At 35.0% G+C, this 14,342-nt stretch overlaps 2 protein-coding genes across 51 annotated transcripts in view; one reads left to right on the forward strand and one right to left on the reverse strand.

Annotated features, from left to right (window-relative positions):
• Positions 1-13,339, forward strand: part of Lar (tyrosine-protein phosphatase Lar) — a 1,659,242-nt gene extending 1,645,903 nt beyond the window's left edge. For all 43 annotated transcript variants that reach the window (XM_067764572.1, XM_067764575.1, XM_067764574.1 and 40 more), the window contains 5 exons: positions 5,681-5,820; positions 6,437-9,772; positions 11,571-11,681; positions 11,770-12,075; positions 12,698-13,339. In XM_067764572.1, the coding sequence (XP_067620673.1) occupies positions 5,681-5,820; positions 6,437-9,772; positions 11,571-11,681; positions 11,770-12,075; positions 12,698-12,766 (3,962 nt within the window). In that variant the 3' untranslated portion in view covers positions 12,767-13,339. The remainder of the gene's footprint in view (positions 1-5,680; positions 5,821-6,436; positions 9,773-11,570; positions 11,682-11,769; positions 12,076-12,697) is intronic.
• The window catches only part of tio (tiptop), a 502,506-nt gene that overhangs the window by 63,961 nt on the left and 424,203 nt on the right, over positions 1-14,342 (reverse strand). For 7 of the 8 annotated variants that reach the window (XR_010949343.1, XR_010949348.1, XR_010949344.1 and 4 more), the window contains one exon: positions 11,745-12,110. The gene's annotated coding sequence lies outside the window, so the exon portion shown is untranslated. Of the gene's footprint in view, positions 1-11,597; positions 12,111-14,342 lie in introns of those variants that run through there. The other variant, XM_067764613.1, reaches the window with a different exon arrangement.

Consider the following 14,342-nt stretch of genomic DNA (forward strand, 5'->3'; position numbering starts at 1 on the left):
ATCTATACAACGAGCTTTGGAAGCTGTCTAATTTTTTTTTTTCTTTCTTCTATTCTAATTTAAAAATTGTTTCAATTGAGAAAATATTTATCATAACAATAATAGTCATAAAAAAACTATTGTTAGGTCTTAAGCTCGATTCGAACCCGCGAAATTCACATTTTCTATGTCTATATCTTGTTATTTTGGCAACCTCAGTTGACATTTGCCGGGTACAATGGAAATCAGTCGACTTGATTGAAACAAAATCGTCTTTTAAAAACTCTACCTCGCTTTTATAGAAATATACCACTGTATATTTTTTTTTTTAATTTACACCAAATTGGTTTTGGAAATGGCAACACTGCTTACCGTGCCATTCAATTCGTATACCTTAAAAAATGTATATCTTAATATAGTTACCAATGCTAAAAAGAGTCTATCTAAGCTAACTTTCCAGGTCGACCCTAAAAGTTTCGCCATTTACTTACTGTGGTGTCTTGTTGCCCAACAATCCCTGAAAGCTTAGGGTAGTGCTACAAATGCGGGGCAGTACTTTGCGAATATCAACGCAGTACACCCCGCGATCAGCAAGTTCTGGTACTAACACCATGGCTGCGCGAACGCTTTTTTGACCCCTGAAACCTTGGGTAACGTGGGTTTTTATCACATCTTGCACAGGTCATGACTTATGGTGGTAAATACTAAGCGCCTCAACTATCTGGATCTGTACTTGTGTCTATTCCGATGGTGAAAATATGACGGAATTTTTTTTGCATATCTGGTATACTATCGCTAATTGCTTCTATTTCAAAGTAAATATTCATCTCGAATAATTGGTATAACTGCTTAATTGTTCAATATCAACAAAAATACAGCAAATAACTTATAAAAGGTCATATTTTACAACTTTTTCTTCAATTAAGCATACAACTACAAACAGTAAACACGTGTCGATCCACTGAGAACAACAAAGGCCGAGGTATTTCTTGAAATCAATATTCGTAGTCGAAAACTTGTAAAAAAAAAAACAAACCATATTAGCTTATAATTTTATTAAAATGAATAGTGAAAAAAAGAAACCGAGTATTTGTCTAAAAGTCGCCAATAAATCTCGTTCATTGAAAAAATAAACAAAATGTCACACGTTGGTATATTACAAAACAATTGCATTACCTTGTTCATTGTCGTTTTATAAAAACAAACAGCAAAAATCAGAGATTTCTTCAACTTACAAAAGGAAATCTCAAAATAAATGTTGTTTTCTTCGGTGAGAAGTTCTTGGCAAAAAGAAAGTGTTTATCGCTACACTTTCTCATATATCGGTAATCGACCCCATGAACATTGTCAGTGTCCCATTTCAATTTTTTTTTTACCATCAGTATACGGGATTTGCTCAGAGTGTTAGTAAAACCGAAATAAACAAAATATTTCTTCTCAATAAACTTTTCTTGTTGTATTTGATATGAACTTGCAGCTTTTGTTGAAAATTGGATACTAAGCTTTAAGGTCAAAAAAATTTACTAGCAGTGTTGCATTTTTTATAAGACTTCGAATAAGTGCCAAATGCTTCCCTTTTTATTTTCTTCATTTCTTTTTTTTTTTTTAATATATATATATATATATTTTTTTTTTTTTCAAATAAATATATTTTTTACACGTCCTTTCTTATAGTATTATATTTTTTTAGTAATAGTCCGTCTATTTTACTCAAAAACTAAATATCTAAGTATCTGCAAACCAAAGCGAGTGTGCCAATAAATACAAGTTTTAACGCATCAACGCGAACTCCAATTCAAATCGCATTATTTTAACCCCTGTTTTATTAAGTTTTTCCTAATTTTCCGCTACGAATTCAGTGACTTTTTTGCATAAACTGAAAAGTCGTATTAATCACAAAAAAAAAATATTTCCTTTTCTCTCTTTCATATTTTTTGGCCACTCGCTCTTAATCTAACTGACAACGATAATTTATTGCACAACCTCGTCATTGACTTGAAATTACAAACAAATGTAAACAAAATTCGAGATAAAATCAATAATTTGAATGTATTGAACGCACATTTTGTCTTGCACTGGTTTTTTGGAATAAATCGCACAAAAAATTTTTTGCAAATGCCCAAATTTTCTTTTTGGTTTTTGAATGATATTATATATTAACGATCAATATCTGTGTGTTTGTGTGAAATTTGATTTTTGAATTCACGAAAAATGCACAAATTTTGAAATTTTTTTATGCAACGCACTTTCAAATGGATGGTTTATAACAAAAATTTACAAATTATGAAAATGTTTAAAAAAAAAACTTGTAGTCAAAAAAAGTGAGTATTTACAATTTTTAAGATTTTTTTTACATAAAATAGTGTTATGTATTTAAAAAAGAATGATTCACTTTTTCTTCACACAACCAATTAAACAAAGAACCTACCCCACTGTACAAAATTAAACATTTACCAACACTTTAATTCATTGCGAAATGAGCGTATGCGAGTGCTGCCGCTTTTACGATTTATTGGTGGAGATGTTCGGAAAGAAGTGAAGCAAAAGTAATTCAGCAATCTTTGGGTCAGACAAAATTGTCTTAATTAAGGCCCTATCAATGCAACCATAAATCTACTAGAAACAATTTTTAAGATCAAAATGAATCATTGAAATTCAATTTATACGCTTAGATATACTTCAAGCTTATAGGGAGGCTGAGTATGCTCATAATATACAACATAAAACGGAGCTAGAAAAAAAGATAGTCTCCTTTGAGAGTCGAACAATCAGTTCAACGCTTCTCTAACTTTTCGATACCTTTACGATTTGTCAAATCCCTTTAAATGCGCTACAGTTTTGGCAAACTTTTCTTATTATGGCCCACATCTTTTTCCACGAAGCACGTTTTTGAGATTTTTGAATAAATAGTCGCTAGGGGCCCGATCTGGAGAATACGGTGCATAGCGCAGAAATTTGAACTTCAATTCACATACTTTTTCCATTGCTACGAACGGTTTGTGAAACGGTGCATTGTTTTGGTGAAAGCACATTTAGAAAACGACTTTCTCTTGCCGAAACATTCACATAAAATATAATGCAGCACACGTTCTTTTTATATTTTTGCGAGGGCTGTAATCTCACTCAGAGTAACTGCCACATTTGGAGTGACCAGAGCGTAGGCCATTATCTGTGTCTGTCAGACCGCGTTTATATTATGCATACCAATAATAAGTACTTTATTTTAGTGGAGCAGATTTCCCATAACACTTTTCAAGCAATTGCTGACCTTGAGCTGTATTTTTTTGCAATCAAAAAGCAATGTTAATTTAACGCACAAATTTGCTTTCAAAAAACATTAAAAGTTGCCACACTTTAATCGCCGTAACTTGTAAACAAATGAACGAAAGTTACATGAAATTTTGACAGGTGACGTTTGAAGTGCATACTTTCTAAAAAGTAATATGGATTTAAACATTGTGATAGGTGTAAGTCCAAAGACTTTTCTACAAACATTATTACTAATTGGTTTGAAAAACTAGTAATAAGAACTTGGAAAAACTATTACGGTCTCGCCCGACCACTTTTGTTTAAAACTTAGAATTCCGATTCGAAGCTCAGGGGAGCCAATTAAGATCCAAAAATTATATATGTAGAGCCTCTTCTTATAGCATGCGTTTCTCGAAAATAGTATTAAAAGCCTCAAAATAGATAATAATTCAAACTTGCACTAAAATTATTTATACATAGATTTGTTAAATAAGAATTAAGGTATTTTTGCAGCCAGTGAAGTCTCTTCCTTATTGTTAACAAAAAATGTAATGGCAACCCTTACGCCATTGCGCTCTCTCTCTAACACTTCCACTCAAGGCTACACTGTACAAAACCAGTTATAACTCAACATAAAAAACTAAATTAAGTTGCAAGTAAATGAGTTTGTTTTTTGATTCTTACTTGTAAGCTCTTAGGTATGATTAAGAATGTTTTTGTATAGCATAATATTAAAAACATAAAACTTTTTGTTTATATTATGACAAGACCATCACTTTTTTCACAAATTAAATAATATTGAATGTATGCTTACAAAAATAATAATATCAAATTAAACAACTCTTTTCTTCATTTTTTGTGTTTTGGCTAAATGTTTTTTCTTCTCTATTTAAAAAAACATATTTTATCAAGCCCCGAAAAAAGCAAGCATAAAGGAAACATAAATGACTTGACATATTTTTGAAAAACAAAAAAAAATTTTTGATGCATAAGCAACATTTTTAATAAAATATTTTTAATAGCACTTTTTTTATTTATAATACATTAAAAAAATTTTCTCTGCACAAATAGCACTTTCACTGCATTTTTTTGTGAAAGTTTCTATTTTAAAAAAATGTTAGATATTTTCACAGCACCTTTGTGAATTTTTTTAAGTTTAATGCACTTTCAAGGCATTTTTGTAAAGGTTTATAATTTTTCTGTTTTGTTTTTTTTTTAGAATTTATATAAACTTTCACTACGTTTTCGTGAGTCTTAAAAAAAATTGTATACACTTTTACAAATTTTTTGTAAAAGTTTTTTCTTGAATAATGTTCGCACATTTTTGTTTTAAATTTATATTTTTCTATACATAATAAATTGTATCTTGTATTTTGTAAATAATTTATTATTTCTAACAATCTTCGGTATGCTGAATGTACTTTTTGCACAAATAAAAAGCACAATTTTTGATAGCACTGAAGATTTTATTTTTTAAATACTTGTTACATGGTGTAGGTACTATATTTTAATTATTATAAAAAAAAAATATGTTGTATGCACTTTTTTAATAGATTTTTCGGCTAATGCTATGTTATGCCTTTTTTCAATCAATTAGTGCTATTTTCGAATGCACAATTGTTTTAAATCAAACATTAATTATAAAAATAATACCCCAAAATAGTAATGAAAACCCGAAAAAATTGCTGACAAAGTTATTTTTTAAATGTAAATTCCCTCTACCCCTCTAACTTTTCCTTAAAACAAAAATATGCGTTTTAAACTTTTATTTGTCCCCACATTTAGACATTTTTTTTTTGTGTGTTTAAATTATAAATTTTTACGCATTTCAAAACGTTCTGTGATATGATGATGTTTCCTGTTGCAGATATAAATACTTATTTAATATTAAAATTTTCGTTTACCTACTAAGCACCGTTTTCACCATCTTCCTAGTCACTGATCTATAAGCTATCGCCATTTTCGTGTTCTTCATGCTAACTGAAACTTTGCGTCTCAGGTCCGAGGAAAAAGTGTAAACAAAAGTTATTATGTATTATTATTATTAAAAAGATGATGAAAACGGCCTCAAATTTTTTAAACCACCTTAAAATGAAATCGCTTAACTATCACAGTCGGTTAAATTTCTAACTGTGTTCAGTAATTCTAGCAAAGAATAATTTATGTATACAAATTTTAGGTATGTAGCTCATTTATACTATGTTTATATCACCTCATCTGCGAATATTCTCTAGAAACCTTAGCTAAATTATTACATTCTAGGACCGTTAAGTAAGCTAAACCTTTAGTATTTCATATTTATATTCACTAACTATGTATATATGTATAAACATAAATTTATTGAAGATAAAGTTATTTCAATTCATTACATCTGCCTTAAGTCGCTAGTTAATAAAACAGTACATATCAAAATTTTCTAACACTTCAAATTTTTCCCGTGTACCGCGTTTAGTGCCTGGAGATCCTCAAGATGTGAAGGCAACTCCGTTAAATTCAACTTCAATTCATGTTACCTGGAAACCGCCATTGGAAAAAGATCGTAATGGCATCATACGTGGCTATCACATACACGTTCAAGAAATGCGTGATGAGGTGAGTAAAGTTTAAAAAAAATTAAGATCTTAAAGGGATCATAAATTAACTAGAGTACCTGCCAGACTTTGTTCTGGCCAAAATTTGGTTTGCCTCCTATCTTTATGCAACTGTACTTAAGGCAACGGTAAATCGACTAGCTTACTAGCGGCCGTCCTGGTGTGGTGGAGCGGCTGCGCTCACAACACCAAAAATCCTGGGTTCAAGCCGTGGGCAAAGCAACATCAAAAATGTATAAACAAGTTTTTTCAATTAGAAAAATGTTTCTGAACGGGGCGCCCCTCGTTTGTGATTTGGCAAACACTCCGAGTGTTCTTATGCCATGAAAAGCTTCTCAGTGAAAACATATCTGCCTTGCATATGCCGTAGGTCATAACCCAATCTCTACAGTTTCAACTTCCGCAACCAAAGGACAGCCTCTCCTCTTTAATCATATTTTTTCTAACATTAATTGAGCCCTATTTGCTTTGTGCTATTGAGTCCTTTCTTAATGTTATTTTCTACCAAGTTGTTAAGACCTTAACGAACGCGAACTGCCTTTTCTATACTTGTTTCAATTCGCTTCACATTTTTATCAATACAGCAATTTTCAAACAAAAATTTTTCAATTTCACAGGGCAAGGGCTTCCTTAACGAACCACTCAAGTTCGACGTCGTCGATTTGTTGGAGTACAATGTGTCCGGCCTGCAACCCGATACAAAATATTCAATTCAAGTCGCAGCACTAACGCGCAAAGGTGATGGTGATCGCAGTGCAGCTGTGATTGTGAAAACACCCGGTGGCGTGCCGGTACGACCGACAGTCAGCCTTAAGATAATGGAACGTGACCCCATTGTTTCCATCGAACTGGAATGGGAACGTCCAGCGCAAACATATGGTGAACTGCGTGGCTATCGTCTGCGTTGGGGTGTTAAAGATCAGCCATTGAAAGAAGAAATACTACCAGGACCACAAATTACAAAGCGACGCTTCAACGACTTGGAACGCGGTGTTGAGTATGAATTCCGCGTAGCAGGTAGCAATCACATTGGCATTGGACAAGAGACAGTGAAAATCTTCCAAACACCTGAGGGTGCACCTGGCGGGCCACCCGCAAATATAACAGTGCGCTTCCAAACACCAGACGTGGTGTGTATAACATGGGATCCACCAACACGTGAACATCGCAATGGCATTATTACGCGTTATGATGTGCAATTTCACAAGAAAATCGATCATGGCTTGGGCTCGGAGCGAAATATGACACTACGTAAGGCGGTGTTTACAAATCTTGAAGAGAACACAGAATATATTTTCCGGGTACGAGCTTATACAAAACAGGGTGCGGGTCCATTTAGTGAGAAGATAATTGTGGAGACCGAGCGTGATATGGGACGTGCGCCGATGTCGGTACAAGCGGTAGCAACATCAGAACAAACAGCGGAGATATGGTGGGAACCGGTGCCATCGCGTGGCAAATTACTTGGTTACAAGATCTTCTACACAATGACAGCGGTTGAAGACCTTGATGAATGGCAAACCAAAACTGTTGGTCTAACGGAGTCTGCAGATTTGTTAAATCTCGAAAAGTTTGCGCAATATGCAGTAGCAATAGCGGCGCGCTTTAAGAATGGACTCGGACGTCTGAGCGAAAAGGTTACGGTTAAGATAAAGCCGGAAGATGTACCACTGAATTTGCGCGCACACGATGTTAGCACACATTCGATGACACTAAGTTGGTCGCCACCTATACGTCTAAATCCGATCAACTATAAAATCTCCTTTGATGCAATGAAAGTATTCGTGGACTCACAAGGTTTTACGCAAACGCAAATCGTAACAAAACGTGAAATTATTTTAAAGCATTTTCAAAAAACGCATACGATAAATGAGCTGAGTCCCTTTACCACTTACAATGTAAATGTGAGCGCCATACCATCCGACTACTCCTATCGCCCGCCCACAAAAATTACTGTTACCACACAAATGGCGGCGCCACAACCGATGGTAAAACCTGACTTCTATGGTGTAGTGAATGGCGAGGAAATACTCGTTATACTGCCGCAAGCCTCGGAAGAGTATGGTCCAATCTCACATTATTATCTGGTTGTTGTGCCTGAAGATAAATCCAATTTGCACAAAAATCCTGATCAATTTCTAACTGAAGACTTGCTTCCTGGTAGCAATAAACCAGAACGACCAAACTCGCCCTATATTGCCGCCAAGTTCCCACAACGTTCAATACCTTTCACCTTCCATCTAGGCTCCGGTGATGTTTATCACAATTTTATGAACCGCAAATTGATGCCCGATAAGCGTTATCGCATTTTTGTGCGCGCTGTTGTTGATACACCACAGAAACATCTTTACACATCGAGTCCGTTCTCTGAGTTTCTGTCCTTGGATATGCGTGAAGCTCCACCTGGTGAACGTCCACATCGTCCCGACCCAAATTGGCCTTCCGAGCCGGAAGTGTCTGTAAATCGCAACAAGGATGAGCAAGGCATGTGGTGGGTCGCACTACCAATTGTTGCAGCGGTGATATTTACTATTTTCATTACCGGTTGCATTGTACGTCGTCGTCGTCAACCTTGTAAAACGCCAGATCAAGCTGCCGTTACGCGCCCGTTGATGGCCGCTGATCTTGGTGCTGGACCTACGCCTAGTGATCCTGTGGACATGCGTCGTTTAAACTTTCAAACACCTGGTATGATCTCTCATCCGCCAATTCCTATATCCGAATTCGCCAATCACATCGAACGTCTGAAAGCGAATGACAATCAGAAATTTTCGCAAGAATACGAAAGCATTGAACCGGGACAACAATTTACATGGGACAATTCCAATTATGATTATAATAAATCAAAGAACCGTTATGCGAATGTTACAGCATATGATCACTCACGCGTGCAGCTACCACTTATAGACGGCATCATCGGTTCGGACTACATAAACGCCAACTATTGCGATGGATATCGCAAGCATAATGCTTATGTCGCAACTCAGGGACCGCTGCAAGAAACTTTTAGCGACTTTTGGCGCATGTGTTGGGAGCTGAAAACAACTACAATTGTTATGATGACACGTCTCGAGGAACGCACACGCATAAAATGCGATCAGTATTGGCCTGTGCGTGGCACTGAGACCTATGGTCAAATGTTTGTTACCATCACAGAGACCCAAGAGCTTGCAACTTACAGCATACGTACCTTTCAAATATGTCGTCAGGGTTTCAATGAACGACGCGAGATCAAACAATTGCAATTCACCGCTTGGCCAGATCATGGCGTACCCGAACATCCAGCACCATTCTTGCAATTCTTACGTCGCTGCCGTGCACTTACTCCACCAGATTCTGGTCCGGTTGTAGTGCATTGTTCGGCTGGTGTGGGACGAACGGGCTGCTACATTGTTATCGATTCAATGTTGGAACGTATGAAGCATGAGAAGATTATTGACATATATGGGCATGTAACATGCTTGCGCGCTCAACGGAATTACATGGTACAAACAGAAGATCAATACATTTTCATACATGATGCCATATTGGAAGCAATTATTTGTGGTTTAACAGAGGTGCCGGCGCGCAACTTACACACACATCTACAAAAATTGTTGGTCACCGAACCGGGTGAGAATATTACTGGAATGGAAATGGAATTCAAGAAGTTGTCAAATGTGAAGGTGGACTCATCAAAATTTGTAACCGCCAATTTACCATGCAACAAAAATAAGAATCGGTTGGTACATATTCTCCCCTACGAGTCGAGTCGCGTTTACCTAACACCCATACACGGTATCGAGGGTAGCGACTATATTAATGCCAGCTTTATTGATGGTTATCGTTATCGATCGGCTTATATAGCTGCTCAGGGTCCGGTGCAGGATACTGCTGAAGATTTCTGGCGCATGCTGTGGGAACACAATTCAACAATTGTTGTTATGCTTACCAAACTCAAGGAAATGGGAAGGGTAAGTTATTATAGAAGTGATCACTGACAAAAAATGGTCTTTATTTCGTGTAAGATTGGGTAGTCAGAAGAGAACTCAAGAAAATATCTCATTACATATCTAAGCTTAGAGCTGAAAAACATTTAAAGGCCTTTTGGTATAATTTTTTTTACTGGAATCAGATCTGAAAATCTTGATACTAAATTACTCAATTTAAATTACTATGCGAATTAGATAATTTTTATGGATTTTCTATTCGAAACAATAACTTTGGAAACTTCTAAATCCGTTAAAATCAAACGGTGTGATTAGATCGTTCAAAATTTACAAGCTCTGACACTCCTACATGCGAACTCACATTGTCTTTAAACCCTGCATAACAAGTTTCTATATTGGGAGATGATGCAATTTGATGCGATGTGCCGCCAATAACGAGAGTCCTATTTCAGGATCTTCATTGCGGACTTTAAATTTTATATCTCGAAAATATCAACTATTTAACTTTTCTATTTCGTCGACTGAGTGAAGCATCACCCTATCTCGACTGCCATTTTGAAAAGAACATAGCTTAGCAAACTTTTGGAAAACGCACTATCTCATACAGACCAATTCTAAATATTCTCGCGGAATTTTGTTCCCGCGGATTTTTTTATTCCCGCGGAAAAATTCCTCCAATTCTGTTCTCCTAGGGAGAACAATAATTGGGGAGTAGGAATTTCGAATTTTCGAAGTCAGCTGTTTTGTCAATTGAAATTTCGTTGCACATTTCTTATTTTGTTTAAAAAATTGAAAAGTTTAATTATTGTTGCAAATTTGTTGGAAATTAAGAAATAAAATATAAACAATGCACAGTATTTATTGCAATTCATGTGGTATTCACTGAAATGAGTAATGAATTGGTGCCACAGCAACATCAACAGCGGAACATAACACAAATCTGCCGGAGTTGCCTGCTTTCATTCAGCAAAGCAATTTTCTGGCGCCCAAGTTGAGTTGAATTCGTCCTTCGTCATATGCCAAAATCTATTTAAGTCTTATTAAAAAATCCTTGCGCAATTTCTGGATGGCTGCATCAAATATGTATACCAAGAGCTCTACCGTTGCTTATGATATACTTTTCGACTTAAAATAAAGAATATTGTGGTTGTAGTTGTTGTCGTATTAACAGTGAGAATATTGTGGTAGAATGTAAATACATATTTTAGCACAAATTTGTACAAATAATTGTTCTTTCTTAAAAGAACCAATTTCCTTTAACTATTTCGATGCATTCCCTTTAATTTAACAAGTGAAAAAACTCCTATGAAATGGCAAAGAAATCTCCCTCTCCCTCACATTCATAATACCTACTTTTCTCCCATAACCGGTTTCCGCTTTTTCGAACATTGTTCAGAATAGGAGGAAAGGGAGAAGTGAAAAAACTCACAAGGAAACTCACGAGGAATGGGAGAAGGGAAAAAACTCGCACGGAATTTTGGTTTAGAATTGGGCTGATAATTTATTTGTAGAACAACCCATATTGATATTTTTCAAAGAACGCCTTGTCTGAGAATTTTACTGAGAAACGCCTTATCTCACGATTTTTTTTTTTTCAAAAACGCCCTAAATCAACAAATTGTCAGATAGGACGTTTTGCGATAAACCATTCTCGAATCGACAGATGAGATTGGGTAGTCTTTCAATCAGCTGAAAACCTGAAAAAAATAATAATAACTATATCTTTGCATGCTAGTTGCTGGATATTTTCTTTATAGTTTTTTGTACACTACTTTAAACCTTTAACAACAAAAACTAACATTTAGATTTTAAAATCCTATAGGAAAAATGCTATCAGTATTGGCCACATGAACGCTCGGTACGCTATCAATATTATGTTGTGGATCCAATTGCCGAATATAATATGCCACAATATAAACTACGCGAGTTCAAAGTAAGTTGATACATTTAAAAACTTTAGTAACTAAACCACTACAAAATTAAATTAATTTCTTACCTTACAAATAATTTTAACTCAACAGGTCACCGACGCACGTGATGGCTCTTCGCGTACTGTACGTCAATTTCAATTTATCGATTGGCCTGAACAAGGTGTACCCAAATCAGGTGAAGGTTTTATTGATTTCATTGGACAAGTGCATAAAACAAAAGAGCAATTCGGTCAAGATGGACCGATAACGGTACACTGTAGTGCTGGTGTCGGACGCACTGGTGTATTTATAACACTCAGCATTGTGTTGGAACGTATGCAATATGAAGGTGTTTTAGATGTATTCCAAACAGTGCGCATACTGCGAGCGCAACGGCCAGCTATGGTGCAAACGGAGGTAAGATTTCAATGTTGTGGAAAAGCTGTAAGAAACTGGAAAAAATTTAAATTTACATTAATAAATTTATTTAAAATGAAAGAAATTGACCTATAATGAAATAAATACATACATATAAAATTTAATTAACTTCTAAGACCTAGTTTACATATAACGATATTATCTTCATTTTCGTAATCTCTAAATGGAAGGACAAAATAAAAGAGAAACGTGAAAATTTGACAGAAAATAATCGAGTTCCCAGGGATGTCTATTGACGATTTATTGTAGATTAGAGTATGTGTAAACATGGTTTAAGGCAATTAAGTCTTTCGAAAGTCGATTTGAAAGACTTAAACTTTCTTAAAGAAATATATCAAGTACGTGATATGCGGTGGAAAATTAATGTTAGAGGTTTCAAATGATTGAACAAATCGTCGGTCCCATGGAAGACTAACACCTTTCGGTGCTTCGCGTGAAAAACTACCACGTTTCAGTTGTTCGCGAACTCTGCTAGTCTTCGAGCAAACAACGAACTGTACCAGTTTTTCACGCGAACTTGAAAAGAGCTCGTCTTCAATGGGACCGATAAAATAATTTTAAAATTTTAAATTCAACATTTATATTTTTTTTACCATTACAGGACCAATATCATTTCTGCTATCGCGCCGCTTTGGAATATCTCGGCTCTTTCGATAACTACACCCAATAAAATGTTGGCCATGATCTATTTATTCACCGAAGTAGCTTTAATACGCCCACAAAACATATACCTACAAAATATATTTTGCTAAAGAACAAATATTCAAAAAACTTCAATCAAATGTCAATTTTAATTTAGCTTAAAGCCACGCAAAGTATATGATAAATTAAGTTAGAGCTGCTTGAAAGGGATTCAGTTTGTCTAAACATTTTCACAACCAATTAATAGCACAATGCATCTAGAACGCGTAAAATGATAACAAAATTTATGGAAAATATACTTGCATGTTTACGAGGCAGTTGTACACTGAATGAATACCCTAAGTGTATGAAAACCTTTACACTGAAACAAAAAACACCCAAAACCGTTTTAATACGGCCTGCCCGCAAATTCATTACGAAATATCGAACATATTCGCCGCCAGACAAGAACAAAACGTATCGCTATTGTATTCATTATATGCTAAGTTTTAGTAAAAGAAAACACGTTTAAAAAATACTTAGGTTTTAAGCACAAAGGAATGTTAGAAAAAACATATAATTTTTATATATGTCTGTATGTATATCACATAATAACTTTGTATAATTTTTGTTTTAATTTAAAGAAGAAAATGCTGTTTAAAAATGATAGCAACTGTACCGCTAATTATTTTATCCATAATCGCAAGCTTTCCTTTTGAAAAGCATAAGTTGACCGTAACACACAATCCATGTAAAATTTGTCTTTTAAGTTATTTGTGAACTAAAAAGACTGTTATGCATAAAATTAATTAACTAATCAGTAATATTTACTAAATAATTAATTGTATGCATTAGTTAAACTTAATTATTAACTTAAACAAATTATGTATATGCATTTATGACAGTGGAGCACAACGCCGGCATAGCTTTGAAACGTAGCTTTTTTGTAGTAGAATATGAATACATGGAGAATGTTTGAACATAGATTATACGCATGTGATGTCTACTGCTTGAAGTAAAAGCTAAAACAGATTGCCTGCTTGCATGGCGGAACCATACAAGGTGGCAGCACGGTGACATAAATACAAAGAAAAACAAAGATTCCATGTACTCTGTTTTGGTAAATCGATGGGCTATTGTCATAATCGTAATGCGCTGGAAGTTAAAGTGTCAAATCATATTAAAAAAGTATCAATCAGCTGATTTCCGGCCGTCACCTGCTCACGGTTCCGGCAGAACTGCTTGTTTTACTGTATCTGCCGCTGCGTTTACACGACATAAGAGCTGATTACATTCAACACGGCGTCTTAAGATCACAACCACAATAAAGGAGAGCAACGCGGTAGCCAGAAATATAAATTATAGCAAACAGTAGCGAATAATTTAGAAAAAAATAATTAATTGTGTTTAAAAACCGCCAAAAAGAATGATTTTTTAATTTTGTAATCTGTTATTTACTTATGTTTTAGATTTTTTTAAGGACAAAATAAAATGGACCCCATTCATTGTCGATACCCAAAAATAGAATTGGGTTTAATCTGGCTACAACGACATTCGTGATTGATTGTTCTGCTACTTTGTCGCGCCGAAAATAACGATCCTCCTAAGAACATATTTAAAAATAA

This window comes from Eurosta solidaginis, chromosome 2, assembly GCF_040869045.1.
Source record: "Eurosta solidaginis isolate ZX-2024a chromosome 2, ASM4086904v1, whole genome shotgun sequence".
Classification (NCBI taxonomy): domain Eukaryota; kingdom Metazoa; phylum Arthropoda; class Insecta; order Diptera; family Tephritidae; genus Eurosta; species Eurosta solidaginis.